Raw genomic sequence first — 19,465 nt, 5'->3', positions numbered from 1 at the left:
TGTCCAGTGGTCTATACCCGATCAATGTTGGAGTTGCCTATAGCCTATATGTTTAAAATTCAATATGGCTACCGAACTGTCATGTGGTCCAGTGGATTAGTGCGCTGGACTTCTGTATTCTTTATGTAGCAGCGGCGTGGGTTCGAGGCTCACCTGTGCCGAACTGAAATTCCATTAAAAAAAAAATTAATATTAGGGAAATGAGACTGGGCGAATTTATGTATGACGTAGAGAGGATTAAGATCCCTTTATTGATCCCTGACCCCACCGACTACCCCGGGCTGATTTCATGCAAAACAAATCACCAGATGACTGACTATAGGACATAGCGCCACAACACGAGCGTTGGTAAAGTATGTGGCCTCACTGCAATACATAGCTACGTAAAAACGTACGTGTTAACGTACGTAAAAACGTACGTCATACGTCTACGTTTGGAAAATCGCAATCTCTCTATTCTGAGTGACAGTGTAAAATGTGCATGAAGGTCATATTCATCGGTACCTCAAGTTGGTGCGACATCTCATTTTGATCAAATCAATAATCCAATTGTTGAAGAAGATAATAAGCTTCAATCTTAGATGCCTATAGAATACTGAATAGCTCTGGTCTTTGTATGCTTTGACTAAATCCTGTTCAAGTGGTGGGTTACAAAGCATTGTATTTTGTCTAGGTATGCATAACCTCGTTGACTTAGGGGATGATTTGAAATGACCACCAATTATGACTATTTGATATTTATAAAAGTTGAGGGTAAAGATATGGATCACGAAATGCCAATTTAATAACTTGATTCAATTAAAGACAATTAAACATGACATTAATAGTAATATGATTGATAATGCTCATCGTCGATGGGCAGGAACAATTTCACATGCAAATTTGACCCAAAACCTCCTATATATCCATTCACAAAACCTACTATGTACTGATTTTGTGATAAAAAAAGATGTTCAAAAAAATCACTGCAATAATACAACATAAAAATTATTTCCAAATAGCCTTCTCCTTTATAAATAAATGTCCATGTTCCACAAAACATAAATAACTGACTTTAAACCCTACTTCGAGTACGAGCAAACGAAATTAAATATTTTAACACCCGGCGTTGCTGCAACACATGTCAATGTGATTTCCATATGAGAGAGTTCTGGCTTCAAAAGAAAGTTTTGTTATTTATTGAAACAGTACGACTGCAAATTCTTCAAGCTTTCCATCGATGCGTTTCAACAGAGACATACATCTGAAAAAAAATTGCATGCAAAATCTGTTAGTTTAAGGTTCAAGGCGATGTGATTAAATGGGAATATGCGTATTCGATTTGAATTATATTCAATCATTTGACTAGCCTCTCGGCGACCGGAAGCAACTTTTATTTTTGCACATTGTTTAAGCTTTCCATGTATTTACGAGACTTGATACTCTTAAGAAATTGAATAACAATATTGGCACAGTATTTTTGTGGGACCTGAGAGGACACCAGACATATCGAATTGCATTCGGAATACGAGGTATGTCTTTCTGATATCAAATAGCTGTGATATTTTGAAATGTGCGATACAATACAAAGTTTATGGCAAATTATTACAATTTTATATTTTTATATTTGTGATATTTAACAGTCCACGAAGTAAACTTTATAAATCTAATGATATGTATTAAAAGTGTATGTAGCTAGGGTGAAAAGCCGACCATCAATGTAAAACGTTGACCTTTTATATTGAAGATATACATATTTTTCGTAAAAAGACACACATAATTTGTTGGTGTTTTGGGAAAAGATCTATATCTTCAATACAAAAGGTCAACATTTTTATATGATGGACGGCATTTCATCCCAGCTACATGTACTTTAAGTACATATCATTAGATTTATACAGTTTACTTTGAGGACTGTTAAAATTAAAAGATATCAATGTTTACTCATTTGCCATAAAATGTGTCAATATATCGCGAATTTCAGAAAATATCTGTTTGATATCAGAACGACATTCCTTGTATTCAAAACACAATTCAATATTCAAAATGCAATTCGATATTCATAAAATATTTCCATTTTGCTTGACAAAAGCATGTGAATTTTTACTCACTTTTAAAGACTGGAAAAGCAGTTTCTCGGGAAAGCCGTTCAGATATCAGTCATACCTGGTGAAGTCCACGTGAATGACTTAATATTGTAGTGAGTATTCACTTGCTTTTGTCAAGCATGTCTCTTAGGTCCAACAAAAATTACGTGAAAAGGTCGCCATCCGAGATCTGATTTGTCTGCAGAATACTAACCTAAGTGATGAGATTTTCAGGTTTTGGCTATCATAGTCCGTAATAACGCCGTTGACCCAGATGATTCCATATTCTTCACCGTAAACAACAGGATCAAACTGTTTTCGATCCATTTCTGGATTGGCAGTAAAAAGGTCACTTATTTTCTTGGCTCTGTCTAAGATAATGTAAACAGAATACTATAATAATAAATAAATAAACAAGAATTTATATAGCGCATAACGCAAGGCATCATCGCGCTTTAAATATGGAGAGTACATTAACAACATCTTAAAATACAAATTACATAAGCAAATTCAGTAAAGTAAAATAAAAACCATATAGCAAGCCTGTAAAAGCAAAATATCAAATAAACCCAAGGTAAAAAGACCCTATTATACATATCACACAAGGTAAAATAGACCTTTCAAAAAGAAAGACGGATAGGAAGGATATTTTGGTTACCAAAGAGAATAATTATATTATGTATGTTTCTTATTAAGAGCTAATTTCCAAACCGTGTTTAGTCCCCAAACCCATGTTTCTGATTTACCTGTGCGATATTGTAATGGTTTGTGCTGCTATAGGTATTATGATTTCAGTTGGATGCACCATTACAAAGCAAACAGTGGATGGATGCACAGTAACAATACTGTGTAAAGCCTTTGTTCCCCAAATAAGAACAATAGTCTGCACATTGCTATGCAGCACTGTTGTGGTAAATAATGGCTTGTTGATGGTACAACTCATTGTTGCTAATGCCAAACTTGTCAAAGTTATTGTAATCGCATTACACAAGTAAATGAGACACGTGTGGTTGTGGACTTAACACGGTTTGGAAATAAGCTCTTCATATAATAACACTAGGAATCGTAAGTTTTCACCCACTTCAGGCCTGATTTACTGTAAAATATTTACTTGCTCTTCCAATAGCAGGCATCTGGTGATCAATGATATTCACGGAATCCTCAGAGAGTGTTGCCGCAATACCTTTGACGTCTTTTGCCGAGAATAACTCCGATCTCCGTGCGAAATAGTTCTCAACCTCTTTTTTCAGCAATGGAGAAGGTTTGGTTACTGCACTAAGGAATGATTGGCTCGCTTTTAATAGGAATAAATAATAAATCAAGATTACTAATATACTTTCATGTTAGTAGGTCTAGATAATAGGTTTTTCAATATTATATGACAAAGTGTTTGTTTACTAAAGCGCAGGTCAACTACAATGTATGATGGAACAGACCAACTCGAAGAAGCGGATGGTGGTCCACCCTAATGTTCTTAAAAGATATGGGGAGTCACTGACCAAGTGAGCAGAATGTAAGCCAGTCATAATCCTTTGAGAGATAGCAACCAGGAAAGACCTCCCTCCAAAAAAAAAAAAAGGTCATGTGTCCCGAAGGCTGATACTCGGCAGCAGAAGTGCTACGAATGTACACAGATGATTCGTTGCCAACATTTCCGATAAAAAAAAAGACGATGGCAACCACATTGAGAAGAAACAGGTCATCAACCAAATGTTATAAGAGAGAGTAAGTAAGCCAATCATTACGTACCTTTAATCAAAAAAAGGCAGAATGAGCTCCAGCACTATCATAACAGGGAAATGGAATGTCAGAACTCTGAAGACATGCGGTCAACGAGAAATACTACATGAAGATGCCGGGAAATTTGATTTAGAAATCCTAGGCCTCTTTGAGAATCATCTGACCGACAGACAAAGTTAAGGCAAAAAAATGTTTGCTACACCGACCGACCCAAATTGGCCAACATTAGGGTCGGCCCTTTTCAATTTTGTAAAATTCATTTCAAGTCTAAATTTGCCCAACAACATTTTTTAAAGAAGAAAATCATTACTGTAAACTCATAAAACATTTCGTAACTGTCCATTCCTGCATCCATGTTTCAAAGAGTCTTATGCCTATAAGTATTTGATCACCATAACTAAATCTATTTCTATGGTGTGTCATGTGTATTGACGGTCTGAAGTATTGATTTATCCTTCCATAATAGACCAATGTTCATTATCCTAGGCCTATACAGTGGTGCGTCATTACAAAAATATTTTTCCAACCTACCGACCAACACGGAAAATCCCACTGGATGGCAAGGAAGCAAAATTTGTTGGCATAATATGATCAACAAGGATGAATTGTCAGTCTTTTATCAGCAGAAAGGATGGAATCAGCAATGAAATCTATGCTTCAGAAACTTCCAAAATGATAACAATGAAATTCAAGTTAACAGATTTCGTCCTCAGCATAATCCAAGTGTCTGCTCATAGCTCACCATTCTAAAAATTTACAAGACAGAAAACCTTATTGTCATTTGAGACAGTGGCGGATTTAAAGTCCCATTCAGTGATCCCAGCGCAAGTGTAAAAAAGATATGGTTTATAAATTGCTTAAGGTGGTACTACACCCCTTGATAAATTTGTGACCATTTTTGCATTTTTCTCAACAACTTATAAAACACTGGTAACAAAAGTTATGTATATTATAGGGGCAAGGAATCCAGTTACTACACTGAAATTTCAGTGACTCAAGACAAGTAGTTATTGATTTTAGTGATCAAATATTGGTTTCTCCTCATTTTTGACTGTAACTCCACAACTGTTGTCTCTGCTGAAATAAAATTTTCAGTGCAGTAGTTGTAGTCCTTGCGCCTATAATATACATATGTTACTTGTCACCAATGCGCTTTAATTTTTGAGAAAAATGCAAAAAATAGGCACAAAATTAGTCAGGGGTGTAGTACCACCTTAAAAGTTAAGGATAAGACATTCAAATTGTCATTTTTTATTTTTGAAATGAAAAGTTTGGAAAAAAGGCAGTATTGACGAAGTTGAAGCTCCATTTAAATACATATAGCTAATTTATATACTGTTAGATTAATTTTGTTTTAAGAACACGGCTTTGAGCTGAACCACTAGCAGGCTATCTTAAAACATCTATGACAATGTCAAAGGTACCAAAATCTGAATTTTGATGATTTTTACGATCGTCCGGATGAGCTAATCACTGAATGGCACGGTTGTGATAATTTTTTTCATTTTTCTAACAAAACGTTATATTTTATAATGTTCAATTTTAGACCTGGGCAAAAACAACATTATCACACTAATATACACACGTATTTCATAGCTATTTTAAACAAAGATTCTTGTTTCTATATCAATTTGTTTATCCTTTTCTGCTTTTTTATGGTAATATTTATTCTATAAATTGCACATTTGTGTCAAAATTGAGGGCGCTATTTACATACATTTTAATTTAAATTAGCCAAACAATTGAGGGCGCTATATGCATACATTTTAATTTAAATTAGCCAGCAATATAAGTAATTCCTTACATTTTATGATAAAGGTTTTTTTTTTAATTGTCATGCCATTTGTTTCTATTGCGCTGGGTTTGACATACATATTTCTCACAGCGTTGCAGAAAATATTCGTGCTGTCTATATACTCATGAAACTACAGAGGCGATAGTGTACATTTAAATACTTCATTTTGATATTCAAACAGTGCTATAAAGTCGTCTAAAAGAAATAATTGTTACACAACTTGGATGACCTAGAATTACTTGTATGCAAATCCAAAAATTGCAACAGATATTTTCATTTCTTTAAGATTTAGCGTTGTTTAGATTGTTATACGTTTATGAACATTAAGAAATAGATGTATAGAGGATGTTACGCTTATGAACATGATTTTCAACATTGTTAACAATTGCTAGTATGTCAACAAATAAAAGTTCTGTAATTTGTTTAAATTCTTCAATACTAAATTCTTTTGGATGTCATCAAATTGTAAATCTCTAGTCAAATTTTCGATGTATTAACAACTACATTGTAGCTATGTATCAAAGACGTTAACTTCATGTATAAAACATTAACGCTCTTATCTTGTAAACATTGTATACCCATAGCTACTTTAATGAACAATAAATGTTCTGTTATTGTTCTTTATCCTTCATTTCTATTAGACTTTCAGTGTATTAGCAAGTATATGTATATGGTCAATTCCAGCGAAAGCGGACAAAATTCTCTCTATGTTAACTTTCCACTTTAAAATGTCATTAATAAAGGAAATCACGTTATTGATGGAGCATATCATGTCACGTCCAATGTGCTCTTTTTTGTGCATATAGGCCTTTACTAGCAAGTCATACCAGGGGACAAGTTATGATAGCTTAAATGAATTGGCGTTACCCACGAATTCAAAGATAAAGGACCATATATGTCATTGAATGTCCTTCAATCAAAATGAAATTATTACCGTTAGAAAGACGTTTGCATGATCTCTCATCATATGTAAAACGTTTGAATTCCACCAAATTTTGTGGACTCTAGAGGCCATTAAGTCAATTTGGCTAATAATTTTGTTACCCGCGTATCAAAAATAAAATGATCGTTCTGAAAAATGTTAAGTGAATATGCCATAAATGACTATATCATGAAACGAAGTTTCGTTCTATAATTCTGAAGTCCAAGTGATTATTTTATGCAAATACGTTTTACCCATAAAATTCCATAAAATCAAATTTGACGTTACCCACGTATCAACTGTTACCCAGGAGTCCAGCAAATATAATTGCCATAACTTAAATTAACGACTTTGGACACTGAATTTAGTTTGACAAGCGCTTAAAATTGTAAATCGTAAAAATACGTTCACCGCTTTAAAAAATAATCTACGACGGTTTAAACTTTTGTTACCCACGAATCCCGAATAGATGCTAACCTTGAAAAATAAGGAGATTGTTTATTTTAAGTTTAAATCAGCACATATTCAAGCCATGGGTATGCTATAATTTTGACAGTACTTACAGTTTATACACCTAAGAAACGCAAACCCCAAACGGTACTATAGTACTTATAGCTTTACCCACGAATTCGGCGTTACCCACGAATCCAAGGATTTACTCGTAAATTATATGTTTCTTATGCATCTTAACATTTTGAAAACATGCGAAATAGGTTCCAAAACAGTCCTGTTTAATAGCGTCCTCTCGAAGGTATACTGAAGCTGTATCATGAAGTTTTGATTGATTATCCTAAATTACCATTTTTTGGGTAAATGCAATTGGTTAGAGAGACGGGAATCATTGAAACACAATGGAGGAATAACCGCATGGTGGTTTCCAACCTTCTGTAATATTTTCTATTTTGCCGCTTACCAATACATACCTTCAAATATGTGTTACCCACGAACATTTTGGTTACCCACGAATCCCTACTTAAATTATAGTTAACAATGTATTGATAGTGTTTTAGTTCATAGGAACTGTCAAACACGAGTTAATAGAATATTGCTGCATGAAAATATGGAATGATTTTACTAAAATAATAATATAAAACTGTTTGCTCTGTCTATTTGAATTTGGCAACTTCATTATTCTCAAAATTTTTATACCCAAAATGCCATAATGATCCATTCTAAATATTCCATGTAGTCTGTATTTTGATTAAAATTCATTTTAGTGCCATTGCAGCCTGAATTATTGACATACGGAAAAGTAATTTTTATTTTTATTAAAAAAAATTAATAGGAATTGCTATTTTCCAGACGCTGTTACCCACGAATCTTCCTCATCCTGCGACGAGATACAGAATCTAACTTTATATTTATATGAAGCATTTATTCTAATCTTTCGAAATAATACAGTAATGTTAAATGACAGCCACTTTGGAAAGAGTTCGAAGAATTGACACAATCTTAACTGTACACCTGGTTCTTTCCCAAAAATTTGTAATAACCAAAATATTTCTTTGTAGATATATGTAATAAAATTCTATTTTACGTTCAAAGTCTTTACCGATTTCTAGTGTATATGAGTCACACATAAAATATTGAAAGATATTAAAGAAAGTGAAATTTTATGGCGTACAACAGGTGAAAAATGCTTGAATTCGTGGGTAACATGCATATGCGCATTTAACACTTTATTTGGTCTAGCAAGAAAAGTTATTTTTCAATCCGATGGCACTTCCACCTGATGATTCACTAGACATGATCGTCTCATTTGATAAGTCTAGAATTGAAAAGGAAAACATTTTCAAAATGGCCCCCAGAGAGAATTTTGGCCCGCTTTGGCTGGAATTGACCATATGTATAACAGATGTTATTCGTTTGTAAACACTTTTTTTTTCATAAACATATATAGGGTCCCAAAGATACTTTTTATGCTAACAATGAACGTTCATTGACTGTTAGGCTAAGTAAACGTTACAGGAGAATATGATAATACGGTATCTCTCGATCTCGGCCTTTCCTTTGAGTAATTCCCAAGGTTATAACAACAATACAAATGATACTGGCCCTAAACACAATGCGTTTATCGCAAAAACAAACAAACAAACAAACAAATAAGTTAACAAATGAGTATTCAACAATTACCTGGACATGTAAACTGGTCCACACCGTCTGCAATGCATTTCTCCATGCACCCCATCCGTTGCAAGGAATCCTTATCAGCGAAGCAGCTGGTACAAGTTGTCTTGCATGGTTGATTTGCATTACAATGCACCGCGCAAATCATGACAATGATCAGAGCGATGTACTGTAGTTCCATTTTTAGAATTTGTAGGTCACTAAATGTGATTAACTGTTTGAAAAAAATAAATAAATTGAGTTTCCGTTTTAATGCGTACTTAAGGTAAATAGACTCGTGGAGACGTAATAATGGAAGCAAGTGTATCTAAAATCAGAAATAATAGTAATAATAAGAAGAAACGAGAAATACACAACAACTCACCAATACGCGCAGCTTAATTTGAAACGATCCGATGGAATGATCATTTTCGTTGCAATCATCATTACAATAACATATGTTTGTAGTTATAATATAATAAAAGAATTAATATCGCATTTATAATGAATAAATCAGTTAATTTGCGTATATAATGTTGCCTTTAATGAATATATTCAGACTTTAACGTCAGCTACGTTTTGTTTTTCTAAATTTAGATTTAGATACCAATGTTGTTGATAGAAGATAATGCGCGCACAAGTGCAATTCATTCCAAGTTTGATCAACAGGAGCCTTTTCCATACTCGCTCGCCCCTTCCTCAAGTTTGTGTATCTCATTTATAATCCGACGGTGTTATTTTATCCATGCTTTCAATGAAGGTGAACATTCTGAATATAACTTTTGATTTGCTTTCACATTGATACAGATTCACAGTGGTTGAATTATAAGAAACAGTTATAGCAATATTATTTAACTTTTCAAAAAAACAAAAAAAAACAAAACAAACAAGAAAGACCAATGATTTTAGTGATAAGCAGATAGCTTAAGTTAGCTAATTGTTAATACTGTGCAATATCATGTTTTAAGTTTTGTTTTAAGTTCAAACCTTTGCATTCATTATTCATGACAAAAATTGAAGCAACAGTTTGACTGAGAAGAATTTGATTTATGCAATTATCAGCTTCCCAGCTTTAATTTTTGATATTTTGCGATGTGTTATATTTTAACTTTCCAAAGAACATTTGAGCCTAGAATGACGATGATCAAGTGCTTATAGCTTAACGTGTGATTGTTGATATCATGTAACATTAAGTTGAAATTTAAAAAAATTAAATGTTATTTTACTATTTCTTGAAATATCTTGTTTTCCCGCTAAAATTCTTTATGCAATAATTTTGAATGCGATAATTATAACAATATTAACGAAAAAGATATTTACAAGTATCGGGCATCATCTTACATTCAAGATTTCATTTTTAATATCGTGTAGTATTCTCAATTTGAACAATACCTAATGTTTTTGCAAAATATTTTGCAAGAAACAGATTATTTAAGAAGAGCTAAAAGGATTTCACCGAACAAAATATAAAGCAGCCCATTGACATGTTAACCACCCGTGTGCATTGTGTTGAATGATCCTTCGTTCAAACTTGGAATTTTTACTGTGCCCTGAGTAGTTTAATTTCATTATTTATCCTTTGTTTACAATTTTAAAATATTTCATCGTACGAGCTCGAGATTTGGGAACCCCCTTGCAAGAGTTGGCGTGCAAGGATATTTTGGGAATTCCCTCTTATATAATCAAGTTGATGTGAATAACAAATAATATCATGTCCATTTTTGAATCTTTGGAAAACCCCCAGCATTATGAAAATCGATAGCTCAGCCATTAATACTGGAGAAATGAAGGTAGAGAAATGTAGGCGTTCTAATCTGTTGGATAGTTTATGTGCTTTAAGAAAGAGAGGTACCCATGTGAGCCAGCGAATGTGTAAAGCCAATAATGTGCTATCAGTCCAGCAGTGCATCGAGGGAGATTTCAATTGAAACAAACAGCTCTTCTTTTCCCAAAAGGGGAATTACACTCTTCTGTCGACTTCCTGAAGTCTGGTTTATGAAACAACATGCCTGTCAATGTAAATAGGAAGAGTTGGAGCAACCTTTTATTTGTGGCCTGTTTCCTGAAGAGAGTGAGTGATTGGTGAAAGCAGCACCATTTTGGATGCTGCCATCTGTGCGAGGATTTTGTACCGAAAGAATATATAAATTAAAGCAACAGTGGACTTCGTTGAACAGTGATCTTCTCAGGACAAGTGAATCACGATTATCATGTCAACAGAACCTTGTAATCAAGTAAACGAAGACTGCATTCCTAAACATTCCTAAATAGTGTATTTTAGCTATTCTGAATGAATTTATATATACACGTATATATGTTCACTCGCAAAATTATTGTTAAATCATACTTACTTTTGTTTATTTCATACAAGGCAGCAATTATACGCACAGAATCTGGGCAATGTCAGGTGTTGATCGGTACGATTTGCAATTTATTTTCAATTCATCGTTTCATGTGAAATTGAAATAAATTATTACTTTCAGTGAAATTGTATGAACTTTCTTTTTGTCTTCTCTTTTGTCTCGAAACCTAACAGGTGATGATCATTATGAATTGTGAATGTGTAGTTGAAATTATCGTTTCATGTAAAATTAAGTATAATATCATAATCAGCCAAAGTGTACTTGACGAATATCTATCCTATTTTGAGCCCCGTTAAAGGCACATTCAGTGATTTGCTCATCCGGACAATCGTAAAAATCATCAAAATTAAGATTTTGGTACCTTTGTCATTGTCATAGATGTGCTAACATGGCCTGCAGAAAGCCGTATATTTAAGAATAAATAAGAAAAATAATTAATGAATCTGAATTAGCTACATGTATTTGAATGGGGCCTCAACTTTGTCAATACTGCTGTTTCCTTATTATTTTGCCCAATGCTTTCACTTCAATAACAATTTTATTGACTTATCCTTTACTTTAAGGCAATTTATAAACAATTTTATTTTTTTAAACTTTAGCTAGGATCACTGAAAGGGCCTTTAACTTAGTGTCGCAACATATTCGGTGATGAACCTAATGATGTGTGAATATGCTTGTTAAAATAATCATTTCACTTGAAATTTAAAATACATCATGCTTATCAAGGCCGGATTTCCCTCTTTTTGGGGCCTGGGCCTGGGGGGACGAGCATATTTTACTTGAATTTTGCGTGTGAAAAAAATTAAATCTTAGACTATTTAGGCCTAAAATGAAGGTGAAGTTTAATATTTGAAAATCCAGTGAATTTTGCAATTTTACCATATTTTGGCCCAAACACAAGGCAATGTTGGCGCCAGCAAAAAATAAAAATAAATAAAATGGGTTGAGAGGGATGGTTAGCCCCATGTAAACCGTACCCATAATAAATCCGGCCCTTCACTTTCAGTGAAATTGTACTTGTTGACGAAAATTCATTTTTGTAAGCCCCATTAACTTGGTGTCGTAGCATGCCAGGTGACGGTCGTTATGATATGTTATCGTCCACCTTTGTCATTTTTCACTGGCAAGCCCATTTTGGGTTTGTTTCAATAAATGCAAACGTGTTTGAGTAGAAACAAATTTCTTTGTGTGATGGTCAGATCTATATACTATATTGGTTTTTGTCATATGCCTATACATTTTCGCAAGTCCAAAAGATGAGTCAGGGACATACGGTCCACCCGTCTGCAATGCATGTCTTCAAACATCCCATCTGTTGTAAGTAATCCTTGCGATCAGCGAAGCATCTGAAACAGGTTTCCTCACATGGTGGATTTGCATTACATTTCACCATGCAAATCATGACAATGGTCAGGACAACGTGATGTATAATGTCCGTTTTTAGCATTTTACTGATCATTCAATGTGATCAACTATTTGAAAACAATGTATGTGAATGGATTTGCGTGTTATTTCGCAAGGTAAATAGATCCGTGGAAATGTATATTAAATATCAAGAGTAGTAAACGTGTTTGAAAAAAGAAACAACAACTCACCAATAGTTGCAGCTTGATTTGAAACGGTCTTAGTTGAAATGATTCTTTTCGTTGCAATCATCACAATCAGATATAAAATTGTAATTTTGTACTTATAACAGTAGACTTCGGTTGTATATATAAATGCGTATATATAAATACGCACGTGACCAGATGGCTAGCGCCATATTTGCATTACATCACTGTCAATCACTGAAATGGCGATCATTGAAGGAGTGGCTACAGTTGTGACCTTGTTTCGTGGCTAGCACTGGCAAGGAACATTGGCTGGAGGTTCGATGCTATTTGCAAGGATAAATCATGGATATCAAAGGATCATGATTATTGCACAGCACCCCATGTACAAACATAACTAATGTTTATTTATTTATTTTTATTTATTTATTTTTATTTATTTATTTATTTTTTTATTTTTTTATTTATTAATTAATTAATTGATTAATTAATTAATTTATTTATTTATTTATTTATTTATTTATTCGACGAAAAACGAAACCCTGTTCTATTTTGGGAAACAAATTTTTCCTGTACAAATGAATGCCGACCCCAAATTTCGGAAATTTCAGGACATTTTTTTTTTTGTATTTTCTCAAATTGAAATTTATTTACAGATTTTTGTGATTTTTTTGGGTTATTTAAAAAAAAAAAATTTAAATACCAACCGACCGACCGACCCTACTTGAAAGGTCCGTTCGCCCGTAGAACAGGGTTTCTCTCTTTCTCGCTTTACTTATAATTTTATAAATATTATTTGTCCCCCCCTTCCCCCACAACCACCCTCCCCCTTTTTACACTCATAAATTAATAGTTTTTTGCTAACTTTCGCCTTCATTGTAAAGTAAAACTTTATAAGCCGGTTGAATCAAACTGAACAAAATTGACGTATACAATTACAATATACCATGACAATAATGTGTATGATCTAGATCTAACTTACCAGCTGAATAAATCTCCAACCATGCATCACATACGTGATTGTACGTCATATTGTCATATAACATATGAGCGTGATGTATAGTATACGAGTCTTCAGCTGTGTTCACACATGCACTTATTACCGGTAATATTTTATCTAGGCTTATGTCCGATCGAATTAAATATTTCCGCTAATCCCTTAGTGCGTCCACATTTGTCGGCAATAGCGCTATACGCTGGCGAAGTTACGTAATAATCGGATTAACTACCATAGCAATAGGTGAATCATGCTGATTAGTTGCACCTGTAAGATTAGTATCTTTGAAAAGACCGGCATTGTATTCAATCTATGATTGCAGACATACAGGTGATGAGTGCAACCTGCTTGTAGTACAGCGCGAAATGTTCAAAATTGTTTTCACCTATTGCTATGGTAATTAATCCGATAAATGACGTAACTTCGCCAGCGTATGCCCGACGTGTTATGTCCATTAAAGCCTATTACCGGTCATAAATCCCTTCCGTTTCTACATGAGCATCATCAGAAAATTTAACCCGATTTTAAATGTTTTCACTGAAAATTCACTTTCAATAAACGCCCCTCTTTAGAACAAATTACAGACAATGCGGTAGGTATGTCATGTAAGAAAAATGCAAATTCAAAAGTTCCAAAATTAAGACCAATTTTGTATTTATGTAGGTTCTATTATTATTATTATTATTATTATTATTATTATTATTATTATTATTATTATTATTATTATTATTATTATTATTTTAGTTTGACAAAGTAGTCCCATTTTACAGTAGACTTAGCTCTATATCGCATTTTATACATGTAGGCCCTACTATGGTGGACATCTTTGAAAAATGACAAAATAAAAAATTACACTGACTCCCATCATCATGCTATTTTTTTTCTTGGGGGGTCCCAAATTTACAAAACGTCGGCTTCAATAAAATTGCGACCTCCCCTATTTCGGCAGCAAATATTTTATGACCCCCCCCACCGTTTACACCCACAAACACCAAAAAAAACAGGCATCAGTCTTTTTGAATAAAATAAACACACTATCTGTAGTCATGCTGTGTTGTGACTCCTACATTTTGGTCATCAAAAATATTTTATGACACCCCTATTTTTCTTTCCGTATATATTTGGGACCCCCTAATCATCTTATAAAATGCAATTGCATGCCTTTCTGTTATCATGCTTATGGCTTAATAAATTTCATCTCCATCTACATCCAGGGCCATACTGCCCCCCCACTGAACCCTCTGGGGTTAACAATTACTACCCCCCGAAACTCGTGTAGGTTATCCCAATAAGGATGGTCAATTGCTCCTGCGCCTGAATTTTTCACCCGATCATGGAGGGTGCGATGGAGAGTTTTCAGTGCCTTTATCACTACAGGTATCTGCTCCCCGACCGTATCGGGACCCCCTCCCCTTGTCATGTAATAGCGTGGCTATCTCCTCCCAAAGCTTTTTTTTATCCCAGAAATACTTTCCGTGTCTCTCCAAATTTTGAGTATAGCCAATGTTTCCTTCTCATTCCAATTGACCCCTCTATGGAAACGGGAAATCACAAGCAGCAAATAAAAAAGAAGCTAAAAGGAAATGTAAGAAAGAACAGATTTTAATGTTCATTTTCAATGATTCTACCTGTTCAGTAATTCTTCCTGTTATAGTGAACGCTCCCATTTACTCATCTAACGGTGATGTCCGAAAAAAATAATCGCATCCCCAGGCCTTGCCGCTCGCCCAAACTCGATTTTTAGTGAGCGATTTTCCACTCGCCATAGACACTAAATATCACTCGCTGCGAATCTCCCAAAATCAGCCACTAAATCAGCCATTTCAGTATTTAATCGATGCTGTACTCCCACCAAGCGTAGAAAGTGAAAAATGTTAGCGCGCTTCGCGCGCATTTCAACATAAATGTACATAAATACCGTGTCAAGACAGAAACTCTACTTGATTATTTCCTAAATAAGTGATATTTGTGAAAATTCGACCACTCGCCTACAATCATGCTAGCGAGTGATTAACCACTCGCCTTTAAAATCTAAACGGCAAGGCCTGCATCCCGCTAGTTTATATTAATATTTGCAGCTGCAGCCATAAATTACTCTGCTTAAAATTTTGATATAGGCCTACTCACAATTATATCCGACAGCCCAATAGTGCTGCGTGTCCACACGTAATTACTATTACCGGACGTAACGTTTCGATCGGTCTTAACAGCTCTTAACTCTGGTCATCTTCAGCCTTAAATTGTCGGGTTTAAAGCACATTACGTCGGATATAGTAATTTTTTATATCCGACGCTCATTCACACTGCCACTTATATCCGATACTATTACCGACGTAATTTAAGTCCGGTAATAGTCCGACTGTGTGAACACGACAAGTCGGCAATAGCTCTATGTCCGACGTGTTTATATCCGAGCTATTACCGGTCATAACTAACCGGAAATGGTCAGCAGAGCTAATGTCTCCTTCTCTTGCCAGTTCATTCCTCTATTGCGTTTGATATTCGCACCTGCATCCATGATGATTTTGTTTTATCTCTAACTGGTCACACTATTTATACTCTGCTTCAAATCAGTTGCGCGAGTGATTTAATTTAACCCGGAAGTGTTCTTCACGCTGAATCACGCAGAAAGGTGAAAGGTCACAGTTATATCCGACAGCCCAAAAGCGCTGTTCAGTGTTCACACGTAATTACTATTACCGATCGTAACGTTTCGATCGGTCTTAACAACTCTTAACCCTGGTCATCTTCGGATTTAAATTGTCGGATTTAAACCACATTACGTCGGATATAGTTATATCCGACGCTCATTCACACTGCCACTTATACCCGATACTATTACCGACGTAATTTAAGTCCGGTATTAAGTGGTTTAAGTCCGACTGTGTGAACAAGGCTTTCATCAACATCTTCAAGCCGGGATGATTAGATCATGTACAGTCATCTACGTGTTTATACTCTAAATTGTACGTCAAAGGGTGACAAAGGGCGTACAGATTACCGATTTAGCATGGGGACACAAAAGGTGCTTAAAAACACATTTTGAATTTGTTTTTTTGTCAATTTGCGAGCGAATGAGTAAGTTAGAATTGAGGAGGTCGGGCGGGGACATCTAGCCTATTGGTTTGAGCGGGTCATTATACCGAAAAGGGCTAAAGTTATAGTTTCCTCAATTTACGTTATAATTAGAGTTAAAATTAGGGTCAGAGTTATGTTCATTGGCGGCTATACGGGGGGGGGGGATACTTATCTTGACTCCCAAATAAATAAATCCATGACCCCTTCCTTCCGAAGAAAATGACAGCCCCCTAAGTTCCCTACGTGCAAACATTATCAAATAACATCATCGGCAGGTGCCCAGTTCTGACCTTAATGCCAGTAAGAATCACATTTCGTCATCAATATGGCCAATTGCCACGCCCATTTAGCACGGAAATAATGAAATATAACTTTTTAAATCAGCTATATCTAGCTTTTCCGTCATAATTTTTTTTTTTCCGTAATGGAAAATCCAAATAAAGAGTTCATGTTTCGGGTCAAATTATTTTGCCCTTTGCAATCAATGCCACTATTTTGCAAAGCCAATTTTCCTTGTAACCTGTCATTTTCGCCTATACTTTTGCGTGTGGAATTTGTGCACATCCGGGTACCTTACATCGTTGAACACGGTATGGCGACTTGTAGATGTCACGTGCGCATTTATATATGCGCATTTATATATATACCCGAAGTCCACTGTATAATAGAACATTGCATTTGCATTGCAAGTCTCCATTAGCGAATAAAACATTTAACTATGCTTATATGATTTGCATTTTTCACGAATAAAACATTTAACTTTGCAGCTGTGTCTTGTTGTGTCTTGTTTTTCCCTGAATATTTATAATAGAATTTTGTATTTATAATCATCCATTAATGATAAAACAGTTAACTTCCCTTATATATTTGCCTTTTTCACGAATAAAACATTTAATTTTGCAGCTGTGTCTTGTTGTGTCTTGTTTTTTTCCTGAATATTTATAATAGAATATTGCATTTATAATCATCCATTTATGATAAAACAGTTAACTTCCCTTATATACAGAGTGTCCCAGAAAAAAAAATTACCGAGTGAATAAAATTAAACGTAAGTCGAGAAATAGACATCAGAATCAAAAAATTCAAAATGTAGCGCATAGCCAATTTTGTTGTGTATCCAAGTTTGATCAACACTATGTGAGGTGCTTTTTTCATACTCGCTCACCGCTTCCTAAAGTTTGTGTATCTCGTTAAATTTAGTCCACGTTATCTAATAAAATCCGACAGTGTTATGTCATTCATGCTTTCACTGAAGATGAATAACAGTTTGTCCGAGAAAACTTTGATTTCTGCAATTGGAAGCTCTCCAACTTTAATTCTTTAGGTTGTGTAAATATACTTTACAAAGAACATTTGCGCCCAGAATGACAATGACCAAGTGCTTACATCTTTACATGTGATTTGTGACACCACGCAACATTAATGTTGAAGTTTTTAAAAGATTTAAACTTTGCATTACCATTTCTTGGAAAAATATTTTGAAAACATTAATGTGTGTGAGAAATTTTTAAGCCAGCTGGAATTCTTTATGTAGTAATTCTTTATGCAACATGTATATCAACATTAACGAAAAAAGATATTTACAAATACCGAGCATGCAAGCTTCATTTTCAATATCGTACAGGTTTTCATATTTGAATAAAACCTAAATAAGAGAAATTTGCCATGTTTGCTGTGAATTTTTGCCTAGCAATATTGATCATAGGTTCAAAATTGATGGTGCATATCAATGACCAAACTCTCTAGTTTTATATTTGAGCCTGATCACGTGTGTAAGGTCTTAGGAAATTATGTAAATAGGCGTGTATATTTGATGTTACATTATTGCTCACGCACTTTCTAGTGGCAACGAAGATTTCATGAATTTCCTTTGCGTCGATTTCGCCAGAAGTTTGCCTTAATATGTTGGACTCTCTATATAAATAATTACGGTACTTACTTTCAACTTGAGGGTAAGGCATGTGCCTTAATTGGTATCGTTTGTGCACACAATTCATCGTGATGTTGCAAGCTTGGAAACGCCTATTTCTTATTGCAATTTTGTCCATCAAAATTTAAAAAATGTCCCACTTTTTTTTAACGAAAAAGACTTCTACACCCAATCCGTTAGCGAAGAAACCCAAATGAGTGTGTATTTAGTACATGCATCCTATTCAAAACGTCCACTTTAGTGCTGAGTTTTGCCTTTATATGTCATATCTACAGAATTGATGTTATGGAATTTTTTAGCATAAATTCATTGATTTTACTATTTCTTACTCACCGCCTTGCCTCGAAATTTCACACATAAGAAGACCAAACACAAGCGTTGCACAGTGGGTACTATGTTTCTTCCGATTGGTGTCTTGAATTAGTATAAATCCACATTTTCCTGGTAAAAGTCCATTGCAATACTTCATAGCTAAAAACATGTGTCACTCTGAGCAGCTCTGGATTCAGTGTCGATATATTTATCATCATTTCAAGGGGTCTCAATGTAAGTTGTCAATATACGCTTAATGTATAAAACCGAACTTAGTCTCTGGCCGCGATACTGCCGAGATCATTTTTCTACTGCCAAAATATGTTCTAAAAGCCTTCTAAACATTGATCGCTTCGGCTAACGACTAAACTTTACAGGGATCGGTTTATTCTAAACACTGTTCAATAGCCTTATTGTGATCTGGAGCTAGCGTTTTTTCATAAATATCGCTTTCAGCATCTATTGGACTATAAACCATTCGATAAAGTAGGCTGGGCATAGATCGGAAAAAACGACAACCAATATTCTATATTCCAACATGTATAAATTTTTTTAGAGTAATTTAGTGATGAGTTATTAGTAGAATTTAGTGTCGAGTTATTAGTA

The 19,465-nt window shown here is 34.6% G+C and overlaps 1 protein-coding gene across 4 annotated transcripts; it reads right to left on the bottom strand.

Annotated features, from left to right (window-relative positions):
• Positions 1-747: 747 nt before the first annotated feature.
• LOC140169745 (uncharacterized) lies at positions 748-19,032 on the bottom strand. 4 transcript variants are annotated; one of them, XM_072193044.1, is made up of 5 exons: positions 18,881-19,032; positions 8,657-8,864; positions 3,178-3,360; positions 2,281-2,437; positions 748-1,243 (listed from the first exon to the last, which is right to left on the bottom strand). In XM_072193044.1, exons 2-5 carry the CDS (start codon positions 8,829-8,831, stop codon positions 1,177-1,179), a joined length of 582 nt encoding a protein of 193 aa, XP_072049145.1. In that variant the 5' UTR covers positions 8,832-8,864; positions 18,881-19,032; the 3' UTR covers positions 748-1,176. The 4 variants fall into 4 exon arrangements, with proteins under 4 accessions (XP_072049145.1, XP_072049144.1, XP_072049143.1 ...); XM_072193043.1 differs by lacking the exon at positions 18,881-19,032 and adding an exon at positions 12,588-12,688; XM_072193042.1 differs by lacking the exon at positions 18,881-19,032 and adding an exon at positions 9,617-9,643.
• Between the last annotated feature and the right edge of the window lie 433 nt (positions 19,033-19,465).

This window comes from Amphiura filiformis, chromosome 14 (assembly GCF_039555335.1).
Source record: "Amphiura filiformis chromosome 14, Afil_fr2py, whole genome shotgun sequence".
In the NCBI taxonomy this organism is placed as follows: domain Eukaryota; kingdom Metazoa; phylum Echinodermata; class Ophiuroidea; order Amphilepidida; family Amphiuridae; genus Amphiura; species Amphiura filiformis.
Note: the sequence above shows the minus strand (reverse complement) of the source record. Positions and strands in the feature narration are given on the sequence as shown.

Bases quoted from the DNA above. Each gene is read 5' to 3' on its own strand.
- LOC140169745 (XM_072193042.1), bottom strand. The intron at 3,361-8,656 runs GTAATTGTTGAA...TCCTATTAAAAG, and splicing joins GGACCAGTTTACATGTCCAG to CGAGCCAATCATTCCTTAGT. The intron at 2,438-3,177 runs GTAAATATTTTA...ACATTATCTTAG, and splicing joins GCCTGCTATTGGAAGAGCAA to ACAGAGCCAAGAAAATAAGT.